This window comes from Elaeis guineensis, chromosome 6 (genome assembly GCF_000442705.2).
Source record: "Elaeis guineensis isolate ETL-2024a chromosome 6, EG11, whole genome shotgun sequence".
Classification (NCBI taxonomy): domain Eukaryota; kingdom Viridiplantae; phylum Streptophyta; class Magnoliopsida; order Arecales; family Arecaceae; genus Elaeis; species Elaeis guineensis.
Window position 1 is genome coordinate 4399331 of NC_025998.2, and position 24328 is coordinate 4423658.

The window sequence follows — 24328 nt, forward strand, 5'->3', positions numbered from 1 at the left end:
CTTTCTTAAGCAAAAATAAATTGGATCCATTGAGTTTCACAAGAAAAAGAAGAAGAAGAAGAACATTTTCCGACCTCATGTTTCATCTCTGCATTAATTTTGATCCACAACTTGCATCAATATTAACTGTGCATGACATTTCCACAGCAAAGCTAGGTCCTTTGAGGCCTTACGGGCAGAGGACATGTGATAGCTGACAACTCATAAAACAATATTTCAAAGTTGATCGAACAACTTGGTAGCATGCTCCACATGATCTAGTTAACCTGAAATCTCCTCTTCCATGCAACAGCTCCTATCTAAATTTGCAACAGCTCCTGCCTAAATTTGCAACAGAAATATAGTTCAGATGCCCGACAACGCTATCTTCTTGACAGTCATCAACAACTGCTTTCTTTTCACTTAAGGAGACGAACATATTTCCATAACATCTAAAGGAAAAAAATATCTTTTCATGTTGGGATTTCAGGGAAAATTTAAGACAATAAGACAAGGGGGTAATGCAGATGCTATTATCTAAATACATAGTTTGCACCATGCCCATTCAGCAAGTAACTGATGTAGATCCTACCAGAACCCTATCTGCTGAGACTAATCAATATAACTCAGTCATGCATTACTTTACACTTGGTATTTAGTTCCATACCATTACTCGAGAAGTGTTTAATCGGTTCCATGTTAAGCTATTCAGCTTAGACTTAAATTGAAAAGAAAAAGTGAAAAATATTCAGGTGCAAAAACAATGAGACTAGCGAACACAGCTTTAGGAAAACGTCAGAAGAAAACAGTCTACTTGGTTTACAGGCATCAATCTTAGGAATTGGAAAGATTTAAAATCCATACATAACTTGAGCGCCACAAGGAGTAACATAAAATTTTTACATACGATAATACAAAACCTTGTAAAATTTGCAACTAACATATTACTTAAACCCACCTAAGTTCTTTAGAATATATAGATCTACTCCTTCGCTTTGATTCACGTCAAGCTATCAAACAAGCTCTTGGTTCTTCTCCACAACCCTCACTTCCTTTGCAGATCTAAGAATAGCTGCCTGCAGAAAGCAATACTAAGGATCTCAATAGGCATGAAATAAACAAGGATACAGTACAAGGATAAACTCAGTAGATCACTGCGTTTGATTGTCTTACCTGATCATCGGTTATTTCAACTGCAAACCCATCGACAATAACCAAAGAAGATCTCTTCCTATAGGTGTTTGGTCCGAGCATTTTGGCTAGCAACTGGTCATGTTTGTTGCTTACATATCGATCAAGCTCCATTGCTCCTTGTTTTGTTCTATTAAAGCACCACCATAAGAAGAGAAGTGACTACCACTGCTAGAACTTGAGAGAGAAATCGAAAACATTAGGCTGACTAAAATGCTGACAGAATGGTAATGCTAAAAACTTGGGAACCAATTGGGAGTGTGGAGAATGCAAACCGATCTGCTTGCAGGCGCTCATACTCAGGATCAAAATTCATGAAGACAAAGTAGACATCTGCCGCTGAACTTCCCATTTTTCATGCCACTTTCCTGTTCTTGTATTGTGTTTGTGCAATAGCTCAAGCACCAGCAAGCCTATAGATCTTCCATGGTTGGTATTTATAAAATGGGGACTGTTGTGATGAGTACAAGAAATACTTACCGACCTCATACAAACTCTTATTTTTTTTTATTTGTATTTGTGGAGAAAATGACCTTACATGAACTAGTATAAGCTTTATTGTGCTTAGACAAAAAAAATTATGGATGTTGGAATAAGTAAGAGGGCAGGAATTAGATGGCAGCAATATCATCAACATGGCCATGTAGAACAGAAAGAGATTACTTTACCTGTTGGTACTTGCTGACCAAGGAAATGGCAATGCATGTCATACAGAACATGGAGATTGGTGTGACACCATGGTCCCATACATCCTGAAGCCTTATTCGAAGAAACATGGATCCTGCTCCATTGTCCACAAGGTGACGGTAGTTGCTTGCATAAGGCTGCAATAGATGGCAGACTAAAAGATTATGGGTAATAAGGTGGTCACACCATCATTAGAAAGTGATCAAAGTTTGTTGCCTGATCACCAGAGTTTGGAATGGAAAAAACAAAAAGCTTCCATTATGAAAGTGGACCTAACTTGCAGCACCTTGTAGGAGGGACTTCATGATTTGATGGGTCATCGTCCGACATATGTACTACATAAACTGCTTAAACAAAGACTCTTATAAGCAACAACCATGTATTATATTCTACTACAAGGTGCTTGAATGCTTTCTTGAATTAAAAAAAAAATGTTAGGGTAATTTGTTCTTACTTGATTGTGGTCAATAAAGTGTTATTTCCCCTAACTAGCATGAAAGGTCGGATATGCGCGGTCTGACATTTATGTCTTCTTCAAATTTTAAGACAATTAACTAATTCACACATTTTCTTCTATAAGAGTGAATTTAATTAGTGGTAACCATCAAGTGAACAAACGAATAATTAGATTCACTTGCAATGTATGTTCTATGATTCTATCCCATTCAACCTCCCAAAAAACTTATTGGTATTTACAACTTGTAAGCATGGCTGGACTTACTAATGGGCTTAAGAATTGTGTTCTCAAGTGTTTGTTAACTCTTTGTCAGCCCAATATGATTACCTTGGTCCAACCCATTCTAAAGCGTGCCATCAGTTCTTCACTGCACATGCTTCTTGCTGATTCTTATTCTGGTGCCCATGTTCATGCTCACAAAATCTTCCTAGGCATCAATTCTTGTGGGAATGATTTCATTCTTTCAGAAGGTAAGCGTGCAGCCTAGAATTGATTTCTAACAGTAGGTGCTGGATGTCCTTTGGAGTGTTGCTTGTGTGTTTAGCCAGATTGTAGCATGTTCTGTTTGTGATAAAATTTTTTGAACCCATTTGCAGGGCTGCAAATGATCTGAGCTTTTCAAGAACAACTCATGCTCAGCTCAGTAAGGGCTTGTCCGAGCTTGATTTGGCTACAAAACAAACCGAACTTGGATATTTTTAAAGCTTGACTCATTAACTGACCGAGGTTGAATATGCTAGGTTTGCAAAAAATAAGGAGCTCCACTTGGCTTGACAAGAAGCTTGTTCAAGCTTTGTTACACCTTTCATATAATGAGCCGAGGCAGAGCAGCCCGGCAAATGACAAAGGAGTCAATCTTGAAACTTGGCTGGAGCTTCATTATCTAGTTCATGTTACAAAACGACTGGAGCAGCCTCGCCACTCGGGTCAACTACTTTGCACCCCTACTACCCCTTTAGTTGGAAAATAGTTGCGGTGGGTTTCAGAAATAACTTGAGGTGAAAAAAATGAGGTTTAAAATGAGATAATTATATCCTTCCTTTTTCATACAATCTTATCCGGTCTTTGAGAGGTAAGTGCCCAAAAATTCCTCCAGAATCCCTATTTTACCTGTCAAGAATTAAGAAACCTAAAGGGTTGTTTGGCAGGATTTTGTCCTGCATTTGACCACAGCTTCGATATTTTGATTACATAATGGACACAACTTTAGTTCTGAGTATCTTGCACCATCCATCATCAATCACTCACTGGTCTTATACCAGGCAGATTGATAACCTGACAATTTCTACGGTAGCTTGAGCTGAGATTTTTTGCATGAGTATATAGTTATTTGCTCACTGTAGACAATTCGTGTATATTGGCAACATATACATATGTAATGTCAGTGACAATTCGAGTATATTCACTGGTCCATTTGTGGAAGTCAGTTTTGAGCTCTGCAGTTCAATTGTGATTTTGTGAACAGACTACCAGTTCTGAATTATGCAATGTCTTGATCACCATCTTGTCTTGTTTGCATTCCAACAGGAAATTTTCATTCCATCACATTATAAATAAAGTTATCATTCACTTGCGCTATGCACTTGTCATCATCATTTGTCTTGTAGGTTTAGGTGTTGGAGCTTTCAGTGGGAGGACAAAAGTGCTGAGATGGATCGGCAGCAGATTCTACAGTATGCAAGGATCTGTCAGAGCATTCATGGTGAAGATATTGAAGAGCTACATCACAATATGAGGCATGCCATATTTTACCCATCCTTGATGTCGGTTCTGTGCGGCTGGATAAAACTCAAGATTGTGGTGCTGGCCTTTCAATTTGGGAAATTGGACAAGGCTTAGATTACTTTTTTGATCTTCTCTAATCTCAGCCAATCCTCATCTCTATTAATTCTTGGCAGCAGAAGTGTAGTGCACACAAATTTTTAAGGAATACTAGTTCTCTTTTTCTTAATAATGTGCTCTGTAACATAGTTTAATGACTGGGAGGCCTAGCTGTTTACATGATGTCCTAGTCGAATTCATTTTTATGGTCCGTGGGAGACTTGGCTAAGCAAGCTCAACGAGGTTCTTATCGAGCCAAGCCTCGGTTTCTAGTTATTTCTGCACTCAAATGAGGTAAGCTCCAGATAAGATTTAGGTTTGACTTGTTTTCCAAATTAAGCGAGCTCAATCTAGAATGGTTGTGTCCATGGGAGATCAAATCCGCTGGTGATCCAGGATCATGTTTATGTTGTTGGATGGAAAACGTGCCTCCTCGACGGAGGCCAAGTCGAGACCTCTTGCGTCATGACGGGAGATAAAAATGGCAACGAAACTCGCGGCTTCTCTCGTTCGCGTACTTGGTATCATGTCATCAAACCTCGTCTCTTCCGACATTATCATCCTAAACTCCTATCCGCCTCTCACCATGGTGCCATATCCCCTCTCCCAAAGGCCATCTCTCTTAACGTGCAACTTAGCTGCTGCATCGACAAAGGCGATTTAATCTCCGCCCGCCAACTTTTCGACGCAATGCCCCAACGGACCGTTGTCTCCTGGAACGCCATGATCTCCGGTTTCGCCAAATGGGGAAGAACCGAAGAAGCTCTCACCACGGCCTCCGCCATGCACTGGAGCGGCATGAAGCTCAACGAGACCACCTTCTCCTCCCTCCTCTCCGCCTGTGCTCGCTCCGGCTCTATCCATCTTGGCAAACAGACCCACTGCCTAGTCTTCAAATCCGGTTCCGAGGACTTTGAGCTGGTAGGCAGTGCTATGCTTAACTTCTACACTTCGTGCTTTGACATCCATGCTGCATGTCAGCTTTTTGACGCGTTGCATGGCCGGAATCCTTTGTTGTGGAGTTTGATGCTGGTTGGCTTCGTGAGGTGCAATTTATTAAGTGATGCTATGGATTTGTTCGACAGGATGCCAATCCATGATGTTGTTTCCTGGACTGCTCTGATATCAGGCTACTCCCACAGCGACGGAGAGTGTGGCGAGGCTTTGGAGCTGTTTCTCAGCATGAAAGGAAGTGGTCAAGTGGTGCCAAATGAGTTCACTTATGATAGTGTTCTGAGAGCTTGTGCAAAGTTGAGATCTTTGGATTATGGGAAGATGATTCATGGGTGCATAATTAAATGCGGGTTTTTATCGGATCGCTCCATTGGTGGCGCTCTTATCGATGTTTACTGCAGCTGTGATGCTGCTGAAGATTCCAAGAGGATTTTCGAGCAACTGGATTCTCCATGCATGAGCACTTCAAATGCTTTGATTGCGAGTCTTATATCGATGGGTAAAATCAGAGATGCTGAGCTGGTGTTCAATCAGATGGTTGACCATAACTCAGTTTCATACAATTTGATGATTAAGGGCTATGCTTTGGATGGAAGGATAGCAGATTCTAAAAGCCTGTTTGAGAAAATGCCCTTTAAAAATATAGTGTCTTTGAACACCATGATGTCGGCGTTTCACCGGAATGGTGAGTTTGAGGAAGCCTTGAAACTATTTGAATGTGTAAGGGATGAGAGGAACACCGTGACATGGAACTCCATGATTTCAGGGTATGTTCAAAATGAGCAGCCTGCAGAAGCTTTAAAGCTGTATGTGGTCATGCGCCATTCATCAATTGAATGCAGCCGGTCAACATTTTCTGCACTGTTCCGTGCTTGTGCAGCAATTGGGACTCTCCAGCAAGGGAGAATACTTCATGCTCATTTGTGTCAAACGCCATTTGAGTCAAATGCTTATGTTGGGACATCTCTTGTTGATATGTATGCTAAATGTGGTAACATCGCCGATGCTAGGACTGCATTCAGTCTGATTGTTTCACCTAATATGGCCTCATGGAGTGCTCTCATCAATGGTCTTGCACATCATGGGCTTGGAATGGAAGCAATATTAGAGTTTGGGAAGATGATAAAATACCGAATAGATCCTAATGCAGTTACTTTTGTTGGGCTTCTGCTGGCTTGCGGTCGTGCTGGTATGGTTGATGAGGGAATGAGATTTTTTCACTCCATGAGGGACTGCTATGGGTTGATTCCAACCGTGGAGCATTATACATGTGTAGTTGATCTTCTTGGTCGATCAGGCTACATTAGAGAAGCTGAAAAATTCATAAATGAAATGCCAATTGAAGCAGATAGTGTTGTGTGGGGAGCTCTGCTTAGTGCCTGCTCGTTCTGCATGGACTTGGAAGTGGGCAAGAGAGTGGCCGAGAGAATGTTTTGTTTGGATTCGAATCATCTAACTCCCTATGTGGCCATGTCTAATATTTATGCTAAATTAGGAAGGTGGGAGGAGGTGATGAAGGTGAGGAAGAGATTGAGAGGCCTCAAAGTAAAGAAAGATCCAGGATGTAGTTGGATTGAGGTGAGGGATACAGTTCATGTATTCTGTGTAGAGGATAGAAATCATCCACAAAGAGATGACATTTATGCTGTTCTAGAGGACTTGATAGCCAATATCTGCTCTTATTCTGAATTTTGTTGTACTCTATATGGTAATCAAAATAATGATGTTTATTATTTTCCTCAGTTGCGGTGAGGAGTTTGTTTGGTGCCAGTCTTCTGAATCTGTTGCATTTCCAATTTGATGTTGTAGTGTAGTTTTGGACGCAGTAAAAATAGGCATGCAAGCATGACCGGTTAACAGTGCACTTGACCTGCCAAGAGAGCTATTATGGTGTGAGTGTCATGCAACTTTCTGGCTATTTTGGCACTCCATTAATCTGTCTTCTTTTAGAAGCATTTTAATCCTGACATCTGTATGTATTTTGCTTTCCGAATTTTGTCGGATGCTGACAAAGTCAGCTTTTTTTTTTTTTTGATGAAATGGGAAGTCACCCACCCAATTTATTAGGAAAATCAGTAGAACAAAAACAAAGTTGTGCTATAGAGAGATTTGACCATAAGTCGAGATGGCTTAGGTCAAGTACAATAGAGAGAAAGGTCAGAGGTAGGAGAATAAAAGTTTTAGAGATTGCAAATACATTGGTGGCAGCACCTTAATTTCTTCTTTTTTGTCTTTGAAGTCAGTGGCAGTTTGCTTTAAAATCTCTCTTCATTGTGGTCCCTTTTCAAACTTTGGCTGGTGACTTGATATCATTTAACACCGATCTCATCAGTTGTTGCAAAGGTTCTTGAAACTTGTCTTGTAAGCAGGTCATCCAGCTTTGAAGTAATCGTAGAGAATGTTCTAACAGACACAATGCTGACTTGGCCTCCAATCTGAAAGCCCGATTATTTCTCTCTTTCCAAATGCTCCACATAATTGTCACAACCATGCAGTCTTGAGCTCTCATCAATTTCTTGTTAGGGGTTAATCTTCTTCATGTAGTCCACATTTCTTCCACTAAGGTCGGTGTATATATAATTTTTAAAGCTCTATTTATCTCGTCCCATATAATACGAGAGTAAGAGCAATTTAGAAATAAATGATCAACTGTTTCCTCTACGTTTCCACATAGTAAACATGACGGGGGACCAATCTAATTTCTCTTCTTGAGGATCTTTTTGTTATAAACCAGCCTGTTAAAGACTTTCACTTTTTCCGGTAGAGGGATCTTCCAGTTTACCTTTGCCAAATGCGAAGTTACGCGTCCATGGATGAGGAATTCATAACATCTTTTAACAGAGAATTTATTCGAGCTGCACCATCTCCATAAGATCTCATCTTCTGAGTCAATCTTGTGAACTGAGCTGGTGAGATATTTAAGGTGATCTAATTCCTCCCAGCCTTGTTATGGGAGCGGGAACAGGAAAAGCATTTCACAACTTGGGGTGTCTAAGAAATCACAAATAGAGATATTTTGATCTGTTGAAAGGTGATAAAGTGTTGGGAATAAAGATTTCAAAGGAGTACCTGTGATCCAAGAGTCATGCCAAAAAGCAATTTGCTTTCCATTCTCATATTTGAATCTGATGCTGATGAAGAAAAACTCTCTGACTGAGTTTATGTCCTTCCAAGTTGATGAAGCTCTCCCAAGACTTTGATTAGCAATTATGCTTGGGTTTTATCATTATAATGTATCTTTTGGATCAACTGGCGCACTGCAAATCTTTCTTTTCAAAATATCTCCACCACCATTTTTGTAAAAGACATTTATTGAATAGTCGGAGATTTAAAACTCCTAACCCACCATATTTCTTAGGTCTGCAAACCATGGACGAACTCGCCAGACAGTGTCCTTTGGAGCATGAGGTGTTTCCTTTCCAAAAGAAATTCCTTCTTAATCTGTCTATTTTGTAATAGTCTCCAAGGTATAAGAGCAGAAGACATCCAATAGGTTGGAATTGCGCCTAGAACTGAGTTAACCAAGGCCAGACGTCCTCCCAGAGTCAACATTTCCCTTTCTAGCTTGCCAATTTCTTTTCTATTCTTTCAACAATGAAGTTCCAATGCCGAGATCGTAGTTTTGAATGGTGCAATGGAAAACCTAAGTAATTGATGGGAAAGTTTGCCGGAGAACATCCCAAGAGCTTTGAGAATTGGCCAGCTGCAAATTCTGAAAGACCAATACCAAACAAAGAGCTTTTGTTGAAGTTAATCTTCAAGCCAATAAGCAGTTCAAAGGTGTACAAAATAAATTTAAGGTTTTGCACATAAACTTTTTCGGCACTGCAAAGAATAATTGCATCATATGCATATTGAAGCGATAGGATATTTCCAGTGGTGTTTAATGGGCCCATACCTCTGATCATGTTGTTATTGGGGCAAGATTGAGAAGGCGATTGAGAATGTCAACCACTAGTGCAAATAAAAGAGGAGATAATGGGTCTCCTTGTTTGAGACCCTTTCGTGCTTGGATCCATCTTGTAGGTTCCCCATTTATTAATTGCCATCTTAGAAAAGTTTAGAATAGAAGTAATCCACTTGCTTCCGAACCCCCTGGCTTTTAACAAGGTGATGAGAAATTCCAATCTATATTATCAAAAGCCTTTTCAAAATCTATTTTGAGCAGTATCCCTTCCTCTCTATTTTCCTTGCTTGAAGTGAGAATCTCCATTGCACTGAGATATGAATCGTTGATTCATCTGCCTTTGATGAAAGCCGACTGGGATTCAGTGACAAGAGCATCCATGTACTTGGCCAGTCTGTTGCTTAGAAGCTTAAAAAATATTTTCATAATCCCATGAACTAGGGAAATGGGTCTGAAATCCTTAACTCCATAGTTCTGTTGTTCTTTTGGGATAAGAGTAACGTAGCTGTAGTTTAACCTTGATATGTCCGTTCTGTTATCGTGGATTCCATCTAAAAGTCTAATGAGATCGTCCTTGATGACAGGCCAAAAACTTGGATAAAAAGTACCTGGAAAGCCATCAGGCTCTAGGACCTTGTCCTTTGCAAGACAAATTAAAGACTGCATTTTTAACTTCTGAGAATCTAGACTCCAGATCACTGAGATTTGTTTGCTGCCTGCAAGACAGAGTCAGCTATTCAAATCATATAAGTTCCTACGAAATCTTTTTTTTTTTTTTTTTTTCGTGGGCGCACATGCATGGATGCAGTGGCTTGTTTTTCATAATGCACAGCTACAAGACAGGATTATTGTCTCTTCGAGAGACATGGTTGTCTCTTATAGTTGATAGCCATGGGATCCGGTGTAAACTATTTTGGCCAGGATTGAACATGATTCAGAAGTAAGATATATCACATCAGAAAATTGGGACATGGGCTAAATTTTTCTTGGTGAACATAATCATTCCAGCATCCGATTGAGATATTTCCTTTTACTTTTTTTTATCAAATAGTTTTTGGATATCTACAATATGATACTATATTTTTTAGAGGGTGGTGCCTCTAGTGATCAAATCTAAATTTTATTATTTGGAGTCTAAAATGGATTGATTAAATTAATTTTTTTTTTTTTGGATAAGAGTTGGACCGGATATAATTTTGCAATATGAAAGAATCTGGTGGAGTGACAGAAAATAGAGTTAATATAGAAGTTGAGATATCTTTATTTCACTGATCATATTTATTTTAGATAAAAGAGTCGTATTAGGATTAGAAAGAAGAATTCTATCCAAATTGTGCAAAAACGAATATCATTACCATAACTAGAGATTATATATCTTAATTTCAAATCAATCAATGAAAGGAAAAGGGACTTAAGCCCTATTTTTGATATTCTTCCGTCTTCTTTTAGTCTTATTTTGTGATATTCGAGTGAGCACACTGAGAAAAATCTTTCTTCTCCTTTGTCGGATTTAAAAAATATGATCTCATCCTTGCACCAAGCTTTATGGCATATTTTGCATATGCAAATTGGCATTCCTTCTAGATATTCAAGAATTTTTCATCATCGTTTCATCAAAAAAGAGTTTTTTTATCTTTATTTTCACAATATAATCATCATAACATGATCCCTTTGGTAAAAGTACTATGTTTTCTGGTCTCTACTGATATCACGATGCAGAAACTTGTTTTCTTGGCCGTGGTCTTCTTGGATTTTGACGCCTCAGTCGAAACAATGGGGGATGAACGTGATTTTTCTGGAATAAAGAGTATATATCGGCGAAGTCTCAAATTTTTTGTTTGCTCCGTCTCATTCCGGCAGTCTCCATGGACCCAATGCTGCTTCCCGGAGAAACTCCCCTCAGCATTTTCCCTCTCTTCCTCTCCTACCCGTCCTCTTCTCACTCTTGTCCACAAGCCCACAATTTCGCCTGGAGCCCATCTCTCCTTTCCCCTCTTATCACCTCAAAATTCCTCCTTTTCAGGTAAACATCTCATCTTTCACGATAACAAAGATAGGATCAGGCCAAAAGAAGAATATTTTGCCACAGAAGCCCAAGATCTACTCAGTGCATCGTTCTGGTATCATTCGTACCTATTTAAGATCTCATTCAAAACGATGGCCGGAAGATATTATTCGGCTTCTTTGGTCCGTATCCAAGATCTCTACCGACTACATAACTGATATATTGGACTAAACATACATCCGCAGGGGACCTCAGAAAGATCCCAACTAATTGAAGTTTAAGAGATGCTGGAAGCTAAAAGGATTTGAATAGCAGCATCATCATGGTATTTCATTTATTAATGCCTGCATATCATGTACTGATTTAAAAGTTATGGTGTCACTGACTCTCATTCGTGATTCACCTTCATGACTGATTTCAACTTTCTCGCGATCATTAGATATATATACTGCCAATTCCGGAAGAGTGGTTTTATGCTAGTTTATAATATGATTGTAGTGAAGAATCCTAAGCGGTGATACTGTTTCATTTTTCTCCATCTTGTGAGATAAAGTGGTTTGCATCGTATCATGTTGTCAATTTGATATGTCCCACATGTTTACTATCTTTGCTTGGATTTATCTCTGATATACGAATCAGTGAAGGAATTTTTGCAGCGGTTTCCCTCCTTTTTCCTTGTTCTTGGTTTAAAAGAATTTTAACTTTTACAATATTTTCCTACGGTATAGGGTATGTCACTTGTGTACTGCTTTAAGTGGTTTCGAATATTTACTTTCTAACAGTGGATACCTCTATGAGCAGTTTAGTTAATTCAACTTTTATGCATCTATAAAGTGCTAATCATGTTCAACTTTTATACAAAATATTGAAAATGGAAGGTGGTGTCGTTCTGAATCCTTTTTTTTTTTTTTCTTTTTGAGGAAAGGTGTCGTTCTGAATCTTTAACATCTAATAATGGAGACCTCTAGTAGAACAGCATTCATTGAGCTTTAATGCAGTGGCATGCCTGTATGTTATTTCAGGGTATTAGGCTAATTGAGTTCTTTGGTTCATTAATACGAATGGCCATATACTGGCTGTGTGTTAGGAAGAAAGTTCTCTTTGAATAAAGCTTGAAAATTTATCACCATGGCATTTGCTGGTTTGCTGTAAGCTGTCAATTTTCCTATATCGAATTGGTGGAGAAAGAAAAATTCTACATTAGTCCATCTTATCGATTTTTGGATTTATTTTCTGGGTCGCCCAAGTAAGAAGTCTAAGGTCCGCTAACTCATCAGTTTAGTTTGCTAATCACATATCATGATAAATATTATGACATAGTGGAAATTAGGGTTGAATGCGAATCTTTTCTCAGCCCGAAACAAGTTCAGTCACTAGGATGATTTAGGTTGGTTTTTCTTTATAATTAAAATGCAGGTACATGAATATTTTCTCGGAAGCACGTGTATACCATTACGTGAAGATATATGAACACATGCATGTGGGAAACATATTAAAGATCCATTTGGTTGGATATGTCAGATTACGGATAATCTGACAATTCTTAAAAGTATTTATTTAAAAAATGATTACGAAGAAAATAATTTTTACTATGTTTGGTTGGTGAAAAAATTATTCTGAAAAATGATATTGGAAAAAGATTATTATGTTTGATTGGAGATAAATCTACATAGGAATATGACTAAATTTACAAATATACTTTTCAATATAAAATAATTTTTTAATATTAGGATAGTATTGTCATCTCCAATTAATTTTTATGTAATAGCTATAATCATATAGCCCTTTACATAATATTATCTCCATCTTATTTTGTTTTACAAAAGTTCTTTATTGAATGAATTTAGAAAGACATTTAAACAAATTCAATAATTACATATGCAGTTTTATTAGGAGTATTTTTATCAAGTATGGATTACCGCCGCTTGAAAATTTATCAAATACCAACCTTCCATGATATTTATTTTATCTTCTTTCTCCAAAAATATAAGCATGGAGTCTATCAACTTTTCTACCATCTTTTTCTTCTCTTTTTCATACCAATCATGGTAATCTGACATGAAAATTATTTTTTTATGACAGATTACTCCCAACCAAATGGCTCTGAGGAACGATTATCTACTTGAGGACATTAAACAAAATATATACCAAAAATATAGAAAATCTCACCTGATGCACCCCCTAGATAAAATGTAACAGTTTTGGATATGAATGAGAATACCAGTGTCATCTCTAGGAAGTAGCTGGTGTACATTATATCATGTGCGTAGCAGGTGCTTAAGAGGATCAATGATGAAAACGGGATGAACGCATGAGATTTGTCCTCTTCTGCAGAACCCTTTTGCAAGTCGTCCTCAAGAAAAACTATCCATAAATACTTTAAGTTTTTCTCCAGCACATAAATAGGAGCTGTCATTTTCCAGACACTGGTGATTCATATGTTTACAGTAGCTGTCCATCCTTGAAAAAATGAACAGAGAACAATCAGCACTTTACCGTCTTCATAGTAGAATGTGGTACTGACATAAAAAAGGAGAACAGTTATTTCACATATTTTGGGAAAAAAGACAGGCAAGCCCATCAAGTTCATTTGATTAACAGTTATTTCAACTATTATGCTTGAAGATCTCGTAATTCTCAATTAGCTTTAATTCTGATGGAACTAATAAAAAATTAACTTATGTAGGTCCTATGAAATTGTTCTCTACAATATTATTATGACTAATGCAAACAACATGAAAACAACAGAAAATGTGTTCCTTATCATCCATGGTTGTAAGTTATTAGTTAACACCCACTGTAATTTTGTTGGGTTCTTAAGGTGACAGAGCAGATAAAAAATGTAATCTTTCCATTGTGGATTTCTACCGATGAGAACCCATGCTGGCCTAACAATGCCATGGTAGAACTTTTGTGGATTCATAAATATTAAAATCACTTTCAGATCCTCTAGCTCTTAATCATTTTCAGCTCTCCTCCCATGCTTTCAGTAGTTATACCTATATTCCATTAACCAACCAAAATTCTTTCAATACTATTCGTTCAATTTCTCAGTCTTTCCAAGATCTTATTTGACATTTCTTTGTTTCTACTGACTATATATTAAAGCATACGATTCGTTTGCCTTGCTTGGAGACTCGGCCTCATGTCCTACCAAGCTGCGAGTGAGGCAGCCAAGCGAGAAAGGTGAAGACTATTCTGTAATGCCTTACCTTGAGCAGCAGCTAAGGAAAGATTCCTGCTACACTGCCAATGTGTTTGAGCTTAAATTCACTGCTGGTGTTAGAGGACCTGATTTCTACCTGGAGGTGTATAGTTTGGGTCCTCTGGCGGCTAAAGCTGGATTCAACTTAATTCTCGTTGGTTAGCCTGCTTGCTATGGTGAATTGAATTACTTGATGACTTGGACAAAGCCATGCTACTAGATTTTCATTGAAGTACATAGCAGAGCCGCCTCATTTGGCGCACGTCATGCAACTGGCCGGCTTAGGATAAATCACTATGAACATAATGCATTTTATGAATACAAGCAGCTTTGCTAATCCATGTATAGGACAAAAGCATGGGAGCGGGAAAAAAAAGTTTGGGAAGGAGGAAAGACACAGTCCTTGACAAATATGGTGGGCCATGAAATGGGTCCTCAACACAATGATACCTAGGATACTCTTCTAACGCAAACACGCCAAAACAAAAAAAAAGCATGCAGATGATACAGTAGAAGACAGAGTCCATGACCATATAGATATAGCATGGGCCATAAAGTGGGTCCTGAGCACAATAACTAGAAGGCTCTTCAGAGAAACCATCTTACTGGGGGAAATTAAGGGACACGCCAAAGAAATAAATACACAGACGATAGATATTGCAGTGCCATCAGCACCATCCATTTCTAATAGAAATTCTGCTCTCAGCCTGCTCTCCTCAGCCTCTTCTCAGCAAACCCCTCCTCATGCTTCATCATCCAAAACCTCTCTATTTCTTCAGGTTTCCTGCCTGGGATCCGATCTGCTATGAGAGTCCACCTGTAAAGTCCCATATCACATTCATGACTTTTGTTTGGAAAAAGAAGGATTTTTTCAGAAGAAAAACACCTGCAAAGCTAAACTCTTACAGGCTCTGAAGAGATTTATAACAGCTACTGTTGTTGATTGGATCGATGACTACATACAACTCGGTTACTGAAAGTAGTAAGATTTTGTCTCTCTCTCTCTCTGCGTTTGGATAAATTACTCTTCCAGATTCTCTCCGATGAAGTCTATTTATTTTTTGTTAGCATGAAAAGGGTTTCTGTAGAAGATTATGTTTGCTATATTTGCTGATTCAATTTGTGTGACTGTCTTATTTGAATTTGATGCATGGACAAGGAAAGACCCATCTTCAGACTGGCTAAGGTGAATCCCATATATACATTAGATGTTTCATGGGGATTTCCTAGTTGCGGATGAATTATCCAATCACAAGCAGTAATATTTAGATATAAGATGGCTTGACTTCTTAGAGGAGAAAAAAATATAACCGACCCAAATTAATGCATTGCATTTCTTAATGTTATAACAGGCACCAAATAAGGCACACGCAGACTCGCACAATCACACAAAATAGAGAAACACGGAATAGAGAAGAGAAGAAAAATGGATACAGAATTTATGTGGTTCCACTGTAAAGCCTACGTCCACAGGCAAGACATGAGAGAAAAAATTTCACTATGACGAAAAGAAAAAAATATAATCACTCACAACTTTCCAAACTCTAGTTCCTGTGATTTCCTAAATTTCTTACAAAAACTACCAAGATTGACAGAAAATACAATATTTATACTGGTTCATACCTATCGAGCCTGGGCCTATCGATCCGTTCCTTCCGCCACAGACCTTACAAAATATTCCATTCGGGTCGTAACGCAAGTTTTTCGGATCGGATCATAATTTGGGCCTACGAAAATATCCAAAATTCAAGCCACGTTAACCCTTAATAAATAAAAAAATCATCATAACATATTTAAAACCAATCAACGAACTATTCATTCAGTTGTTGGTCCATTTGAATTCCTAATAGGAAATCAAATCCAGTGTGCAATATTTGAAGCGAATCATGTAGGATTTTCTTTCTTTCTTTCTTTTTTTGAGGTGGAACGGAGGAAATGAAAAACACTTCTTCCAAAATTTATAGAAGAAAGAAACGCAGGGCTCCCAAATCTACTTTTGAATCAGCACACTTTATCTGCTAATATCTCCTAAGTACGTTCTTTCCCTTGATAGAAACCAGCACCGGGGAAGGTTTGACCCTCTTGGCAAAGCATATCGATGGCAAGTCTAATTTGCTGGCTTACAGGTGGATGTCAATATTACTCCGGGCGGAACAGTGATCATTTTGAGCTTTTCCCCCATATGAATTTTGGTGGTGAAGTGCAAGAAAAGGGGACCATAATCTACTCGTAAAATTAAGTTTTCCAAATTGCTTTTCTTGTATAGATCGGATAGCAGAGATCTGTGTCTGCCTTCACCTCCGATCAAACATCTATTTACAAAAACACCATCTCATCATTCATATGTCACGCTATTCTAGAATCCAGAACTCATTTAATACACATATATGCCAAGGAAAGCTGATGTAGAAGATATGGTGGGTTTTAATTTCTTTTTATACCTGTCACCTACGAGCCTGTACATTCTGTAAACGAGGTCTTCTTCTTGTTCCGAGAGGTTGATGAGCTCCCACTCGGTGCTACTAACCTCTGCTGGCGATGAATGACACAAGCAATTAGCGATAGCCGTAAGCAGAGAAATCCAGTAGTTGAAGAGCCGAGAGAAACAGTCTGATACCTGGAGTGTCACGATTGGAAGTCCTGGGCTGTTTTGGGCGCCTACGGTCATCCATAGCTTCAGAGCGAATGGAGAATGGCATGCGAAGAAATGGGAAGGCCTAAAAGCCGTGGAAGCAGGCAAGCCAGGTCCATAGGATGCTCCCAATCCGTCTTGTCAGCGAGCAAGGGTACCTGCGTTTGCGTGACCGACTTGTATCTTCCGCACGAAATCACCGTTGGATCACCCACCGAAGAGATCGTAAAGCGCTCTCAAATCCTCCATTCATCCATCCAATCGGAGCACGGCTCAAAGCGGGCGGCTCATGATGATCCAATTAATCATTCTCTCACGCGAAAGATGCACGTGTGACAGATAAGGGATGCATGATAATGATTAATAGCTTTTGATATTTTTTTTTACCATATTTCCTATATTTTTAAAAGAGTAATTAAATTTGGTGGCAAGAAAAGTTACACCATGCTTCAAGAAGAAGTGGTCCGGTTAACTGGAGCACAGCATCATGTATCCTGAGCATATGCCCGACCAGTATGGAATCCACATTCGTCTGGCTGGCTTTGATCTATACATTGAGGGAGAGTTCGAATTAAATTAATAATACAAGTATAGATACGTTCGTAGGAATTAAAAAGCAAAACATTCAAAAATTTAGATAGAAGATGTGTCGAAAAATTCCAAAGAGTAATCCAGAATATTGAAGTCACATGGTTCACCATCTGAAGTTGAATCCTCTTTTTTCACATGAAAGGTACACATATGACTCGATATATTTTGGTTCTTGGGTCAAAGAGAATCCATGGATGGCATTGGTGACATGGATGATTTTGATAAGTTACCAGAAAATATATAGGAATATATTTTGTTGGAGCCCATCCGAAGTTTCATCTCTGCATCTATTACAAAGCTAGTTCTAAAACAGTTACATAAGGTTAATATCATTTTGCAAAAATACGAATTGATATCTAACTTTCTGTGTGCTGTGGATTTACCAACTATATACTGATTTTCTCTTCTTTTTTTTCTCTCCCCCCTCCAATCTCACTCTTCTCTTCCACTACAATTGGTGGATTGGGCCGAATACTTTGGAGATTAGGTGGCTGCCCTCTCTCTCCTTTTTGTTCCCCTCCTGTATACATATATCTCACTCTTTTTATACTATTTCGTGTCTAGTGAAATCTATGGTGGCTTACCCCGCAGGTTGTTAAAAAAATAAAAAATTCTGACAATTAAACAGTTTCCTATGTTTTTACAAACAAAAAAAGAAAAAAAAAAAACAGCTTCCTATGTGGACTATCGGTCCCAAGATTGTCCCTTCGACCACCTCTTCCGTACGTGCACCCAATAAACAGTGGCAATGAAACAGAGGCTTTGAAAAGGTCGTTAGATGCTATTCCACACCTTCTACTGTTTTCTTTTGGTGGTCAGAGGGATGGCTTGTTCAATTACTCTTTATCTCCAAATGGATGATCCTTGAAAGCTAAAATGATTTATACACACATCAGCGTGGGAAATTGCTCGTGTGCATGTACGAGAATGCCCATTCACACCATGGACAATGATGGCATTGCATGCGGCATGCGTCCATGGTTACACAAAGGGGATGGTGATCTTGGACATGAATTTTAAAATGAAAAAAAAGAAAAAAAGGTAGTACCCCCGGTCATGCTCGGCACGGTCCAAACGTTCACGGTAGCAACAATTACGTGGTGGCTGCATGGCACTTTCTGTGGCGTGGATCATGCGAGGTCTAAAAAAAGCCGCAAAAGGATTGCAGTAAAGTTCGAGCTTCTCTCAGTCATGTCTCTTTGGAGGGGGAGGAACGTTTTTTTTCTGCTGATGTCTCAGCTGTCGGATTGGCAGTTGACAGGAGCCTTACAAGCTAGAAAGGTAAGAAGAAAGAAATATTCCTTTTTTTGATAAATTCAGATTTATTAAACAAGTCTAGTAAAAAGAAATATTCCTTTAGTAATGCACCACGGACCTAGGTAGTAAAAAAAAAAAGCACCATATAAACAAAACTACATGTTGAATGTGCGGAGTTTTTTTTTTTTTCCTAAATATTCAAAGAGGTTGGTAGCAAAGAGCCAATCATAAGAAAGAAAATTCAGATTATGCTGAAAGTCCTTTTTTTTTTTTTTTGACGGGAATGGAGGTAGCCATATGCTGCTCCAGAATTTTATTAAGAAAAAAAATATTTACAAAAGTGAAGAAAAAGAAGAAGCAGAAGAAAAAGGAGAGATGAAGAAGGAGAGGTACATCGCTGGCAATAATGAGTCAAGATTTCTCCATAGTTGTCAGTGATTCTCTTCTATTTTCATAAGCACTCCTAGCTATGAAATGTATGGAGTGCCATTTGTACGATGGAATGAATGGGCCGACTTCTTCAAAAGAAAATCCTCCCATTTCATTGTCACCAAATCTCCTAGTAAATGGCCCCAATGAGCTGATCACATACGCTTTCACATAACAAATTCCAATTTCCCACTTGCAATTTAGTCCATAAGTCATGAAAATTTTTAGGCCAGCCTTTTGGCTTCAATTGAACCTTGATGGTAGACCAAATGCTTTTGGAGAATGAGCACCTTACAAATAAATGATTAATTGATTCACTGCTATTACTATACAAGGGCCAACTTGCACTAACATTCCATCCTTTTTTGGCTACACTTCTCCCATATGAAGCTTGTTCTTTAATGCAAGCCAAAGGAAAACTCTAAACATTCTCTGGAATAGTTGTTCTCCAAATGGTCTTATGGTACAGACATTTCAAACCGCCATTGTTCAAAAAATTATAGTATGAATTAATAGAATATATACCATTTGGGGTTAATTTCCATGCCGGGACATCAACAACTCTTGAGGGTCTAACCAACGCAAGAATTCCATGAAGAGCCTCCAACTATTTTGCCTCTTCCTATGATAAAGGTCCTTGGAGTCTAATATGCCATGATAGAGATCTCCAACTCTGATGAATGATCACAGCAGTATTGAGCTTAACTACTTTATCATATAAGCCTGTAAAATAAGAGCAAAGTGGTACCGAGTCTAACCATGAATCCTTCCAGAAGAGATGCCATATCCATTCCCAAGCTTGAAAGATATACAGTTCCAGAATGCACCTTCTTACCTACTAATATCTCTCGAAATAAGTGACAGCTTAACTAGACTTTTCCTCGTCTCATGCCAAACTTGTGCCTCTCATATAGGCACTACTGATTTGGTTCCTCCAACGTTTTTCAGTGTCTGATAAAAATTTCCAAGCTCATTTGGTAAGACGAGCTTGATTCATTTATTTAATATTTTTGATTCCCAATACTTCTTGTTCTTTAGTTTTGCAAACTCTATCCCAACTTTCTAAGCAATGAAATCGACTAATACTTTCTTTCCTCTTTAAAGGAAGGCTCTCCTCATTTTCTTGATTCTATTGATGATCCATTGAAGCAGCTTGAAAATAGACATGTAATATGAGGGCAACGCAGTTAGGACATAATTAACCAATATTAGCCTACCACCCCAAGATAAGAGTCTGCCTTTCTATGAAGTCAATCTTAAATTAATCTTAATCTTCCTCAATAAGACAGGCCTAAGCTTGGGAATGGAAAAGATCCTCTCATACAATTCATCCAACCTGCAAACAATGAAGCCTCACCATATCTTCGATGTTCATACATAGGATGAAGCTTTTATGGAAGTCAATTTTCAAACTAGAAGCCTCTTCAAAAGCTCAAATTAAGTCCTTATCTTGTTGATTAAGATTTTGAATAACCACCACGAAATGCGCTTTACGTCCAAATGGAAACTCATCAAGTCGAAAATTCTCATTTGTCAAAGAAACCTTGTTCCTTCATTCCAGTTGATATCCCCTCCTACGGTCCCGTTCCACACGTGGTGGTGGTGCTCCATCTCTCCCAAGTGTAAGCAAAAGGGACATAAGATGAGGTAGCTATCTTTTCCTTTCTATAAAAACATGGATCCCATTCTCAGTTTTATCCAAAAAGGAAATCAGAAAAAAAGAAGAAAGAATGGCTAGCTATTGAACTCATGAAAGATATTCAAGGGACAATTTTTTTTTCTTTTGATTGAATTCAAGGGGCAAATTATTACTCTCTGTAAATGGACCGATCCACTTCTTAAAGAGACCAAGGTTTCTACAAATGCATGAATGCTGCATAGGTGCGTCATCATTCTGGAGGAGACCTTCTTGAGCTTGCGTTCTTGTTCCCTAGACCAAGATAGTATCAATCACGATTCTGCTCTACCAAAAGTTCTCCTTGGTGGATTAATATGAGTACGATCTCTAAATTAATATGCTGATGCAACGTAGTATGATATTTATATATGTAGATGTTGGGATATCTGATCAGGACACCATCTTATAGGACTTTTCGATACCGCGCGTCGCAGCAGGAAGAAAGAAGAAATAAAAAAAAATAATCAAATATGTGGATCAGCTAAAGACTCGTCTCTACGGGCATACAAACTTCACTATGAAAAAAAAATTACAAGAAGAGATCACACCCTCAACCCTTTTACACCCAATCTCTCCCTCACAAGAAGCTCTCCCTCACAAAAACTCTCTTTAGGAAAGCCCTTGAACTCCTAAAGCGACCGTTGTCCACTGTCTGACAGTCTACCTGAAGCACCCTATTCTTGTTCTCTATCGGTGCCTCGCCTCTGCTGCTGCTTTGGGTCCTTCGCCGAACAACCAACCGCATGTCACTTTGTTCTGTCAACAGGCCTGTTTATAGCCTTAGATCAAGCTCAATCCCGACTCCAAAGTGAATCAAGCTTCCTAACAGCACCAAACAGCTTCCTAAACCGTCAGATCAAGACCGGCAATGCTCCAAGCTGTCTAATCATGCAATCGATCCACGAAAACCCCCATAGACCACGAGAAACCAAAGGAAAATGCCCGTCAGTCCATCGTGGATTGTGCGAAACCAAGGAAAAACGTCCGTCTGATCTATGCGGATCCCCATGGACCGTCGGTCCACGCACTGCGCGTGGACAGCGTGAGGAGTATCATGCGGGCCGTGCAGCACGCACCCACCTGGGCCTGAGCCGTGCTCGTGCACATACTTGCTCGGGCCTGGGCCGCACACCGCGTGCACCCGCACGTCCACTCGCTGGGCCATGCATGGCCGCATCGGGCTGTGCACGATTGTACCGCCATGGCCTGTCGCCAGCCACCACCGACCTCCATCGCTTCGATTTTCGTACCATCTTCTATCAAGCATATCTCCTTCATCCGATCTTCGTTTGGGCTAATATTGAGCTCGTTGGACTCCGTTCGTCATCGTGGATCTTGCTGTGGGCTCAGTGTGAATCAAATTTCAAAACATCAAATCCTAACAATCTCCATCTCGACTCGACATTCGGCCTTCTCATAATCCTGAGAGCTACTGGATCTCCTCGCCCCCATGCCCTGGGGCAATCGCCTGCTGATCATGGATGGGCAGCTATGAGAGTCGAGTCAGGTCACTCGATCCCATCTCCGTCGTATGCTGTGCTACTCTTGATCTAAGACTTGTTTGGGGTATCATCCTGCAGCAATAGGAATCTCACCCTACAATATCGCCTCTTATCCTCTCGAGTCTCGTGTCTCATGCCCGATCCATCTCCACCTAAAGCTCCTCCTCACTCTGGGATCCTCCTGGCTCCTGAAGCTCCACCTCGCACTGAGCTTCCCGTAGGTAGTAATGCCCTTTCATCTTTTCTTCTCCTCCAAAATAATTCTATCGCCATGTAACACCTTCAGGATTCTCCACTAGCTATCATTCTAAAGCCTCTCGAATCTAGTCCGCTCAGTGAGATAAAATTTTGTCTGAAATCGGATATGTATCAGATCTCTTCCAATCTCCTTATTACACTATCATGTGTCCTCCAACTGATCGTCCCGATGCCTCTGATCACATAGCTCGATCTATTCGACAGATAAATAGTGCCTTCACTACTCTTCAGAGAGTCAAACTGCTCTTCTCTGCAATATACATAATAGATGCATGCAGAATCTAAAATCCATTGCTGAAAAGAAGTAGATACCTCGTCAGATATCTTCAGGACATCATCTTCTGACTCGCTACTAGCTGTCACTGCAATAGCCCTCATTTGATCCCTGAGTTGAGAGCAATCTCTAGCTAGATGCCCCAACTTGTCACATCGATAACATCTGATCTTGCTTAAATCTCTCATCTTGAACTTAGACCGTCTTCGTCACGATCTCTGTCGCTCTATTTATCGCCTTCCACTTCTTTAGAAACCACCAAAGTTGAGCTGCCACCACCTGAGCTCGAAGCTGAGTTCTCCATCCTGAGAATCTCATTTTGAAGAATCGCCATGGTGACCTCATCCATCTTGATGGTGCTCTTTCCTACTAGAAAAGCAGTCACCAAGGACTCATACAAAAAGAGGAGCAATGCTAGCAAGACCAACGTCTTGATCTTCTCCTCAACTTTCTCGCCAATGCTAAGGAGATCGATGAGGATCTTCTGAAAATGGCTGAGATGCTCCTACACGCTCTGTCCCTCAATCATCCGCAGCTGGTAGAACTATCTCCAGAGGAAGAGAGTATTAGTAAGAGACTTCACCATGTATAACTCTTCGAGCTTCGACCACAGCACCGTCAAAGAAGTCTCGTCAAGCATATGGATCACTACCTCATCTGCTAGGTACAAACGAATCGTACTCACCGCTTGTATCTGGAGCTGCCTCCAATCTTGTACCTTTATGATAATCGGCTTCTCCTCACATAAGAGAGCATCGATCAACTCTTGCTGGATAAGCACATCCTTCACCCTTGCCTGCCATAAGAAGAAATTGCTCTTTCCATCAAACCTATTGATCTCCATCTTGATTGATCTTGTCTTCTCCATCTTTAATCTTGCTCACCACCATCGCAATCTACATTCTAGTACCACCTCATTTTGATACCACTTATTAGGAATGTCTGGTCAGGACACCACTTCCATAGGACCTTTTTGATACCATGCATCGCAGTAGGAAGAAAGAAAAAATAAAACAGAAACAATCAAATACGTGGATCAGCCAAAAAGCTCGCCTCCACAGGGTATGCAAACTTCACTATGAAAAAGAAAAAAATTATAATAGAAGATTACACCCTCAACCATTGTACACCCAATCTTTCCCTCATAAGAAGCTCTCCCTCACAAAAGTTTTCTCTTTAGGAAATCCCTGAAGCGACCGCTGTCCATTGCCTGATAGTCTGTCGGAAGTATCCTACTCCTGCTCTCTATCGGCGCCTCGCCTCTGCTGCTGCTCTAGGTCCTCTACCAAACAACCAACCACGCACCACTCTGTTCTATCAACAGGCCTATTTATAGTCTCAGATCGAGCTCAATCCCGACTTCAAAGCGAATCAGGCTTCCTAACAACACCAAACAACTTTCTAAACCATCAGATCAAGACCGACAACGCTTCAAACCGTCCGATCGCACAACCAATCCATGAAAATCTTCGTAGATCGTGAGAAATCAAGGAGAAACATC

General features: G+C 39.5%; 3 protein-coding genes across 3 annotated transcripts; 1 reads left to right on the forward strand and 2 right to left on the reverse strand.

Moving 5' to 3' along the window:
• Positions 1-855: 855 nt before the first annotated feature.
• Positions 856-2069, reverse strand: LOC105047568 (subtilisin-like protease SBT2.5). Its single transcript, XM_010926544.4, has 3 exons — positions 1446-2069; positions 1153-1300; positions 856-1055 (listed from the first exon to the last, which is right to left on the reverse strand). Exons 1-3 carry the CDS (start codon positions 1520-1522, stop codon positions 993-995), a joined length of 288 nt encoding a protein of 95 aa, XP_010924846.1. The 5' UTR covers positions 1523-2069; the 3' UTR covers positions 856-992.
• Positions 2070-3781: 1712 nt separating this feature from the next.
• Positions 3782-6969, forward strand: LOC105047789 (pentatricopeptide repeat-containing protein At2g13600). The gene is made up of 2 exons (XM_073258964.1): positions 3782-4429; positions 4532-6969. Exon 2 carries the CDS (start codon positions 4601-4603, stop codon positions 6839-6841), a length of 2241 nt encoding a protein of 746 aa, XP_073115065.1. The 5' UTR covers positions 3782-4429; positions 4532-4600; the 3' UTR covers positions 6842-6969.
• Positions 6970-14711: 7742 nt separating this feature from the next.
• On the reverse strand, positions 14712-16968 carry LOC105047567 (MYB-like transcription factor ETC3). Its single transcript, XM_010926543.4, has 3 exons — positions 16824-16968; positions 16648-16735; positions 14712-15023 (listed from the first exon to the last, which is right to left on the reverse strand). Exons 1-3 carry the CDS (start codon positions 16903-16905, stop codon positions 14909-14911), a joined length of 285 nt encoding a protein of 94 aa, XP_010924845.1. The 5' UTR covers positions 16906-16968; the 3' UTR covers positions 14712-14908.
• Positions 16969-24328: the final 7360 nt, after the last annotated feature.

Excerpts from the sequence above, each read along its gene's own strand:
- LOC105047568 (XM_010926544.4), bottom strand. The coding sequence starts at position 1,522 with ATGGGAAGTTCAGCGGCAGATGTCTACTTTGTCTTCATGAATTTTGAT. Across the intron at positions 1,301-1,445 it reads GAGCGCCTGCAAGCAGATCG|AACAAAACAAGGAGCAATGG; the intron begins GTTTGCATTCTC and ends GTGCTTTAATAG. Across the intron at positions 1,056-1,152 it reads TTGAAATAACCGATGATCAG|GCAGCTATTCTTAGATCTGC; the intron begins GTAAGACAATCA and ends TGCTTTCTGCAG.
- LOC105047567 (XM_010926543.4), bottom strand. The coding sequence starts at position 16,905 with ATGCCATTCTCCATTCGCTCTGAAGCTATGGATGACCGTAGGCGCCCA. Across the intron at positions 16,736-16,823 it reads TTCCAATCGTGACACTCCAG|AGGTTAGTAGCACCGAGTGG; the intron begins GTATCAGACTGT and ends CATCGCCAGCAG. Across the intron at positions 15,024-16,647 it reads TACAGGCTCGTAGGTGACAG|GTGGACTCTCATAGCAGATC; the intron begins GTATAAAAAGAA and ends GGGACTTTACAG.
- LOC105047789 (XM_073258964.1), top strand. The coding sequence starts at position 4,601 with ATGACGGGAGATAAAAATGGCAACGAAACTCGCGGCTTCTCTCGTTCG.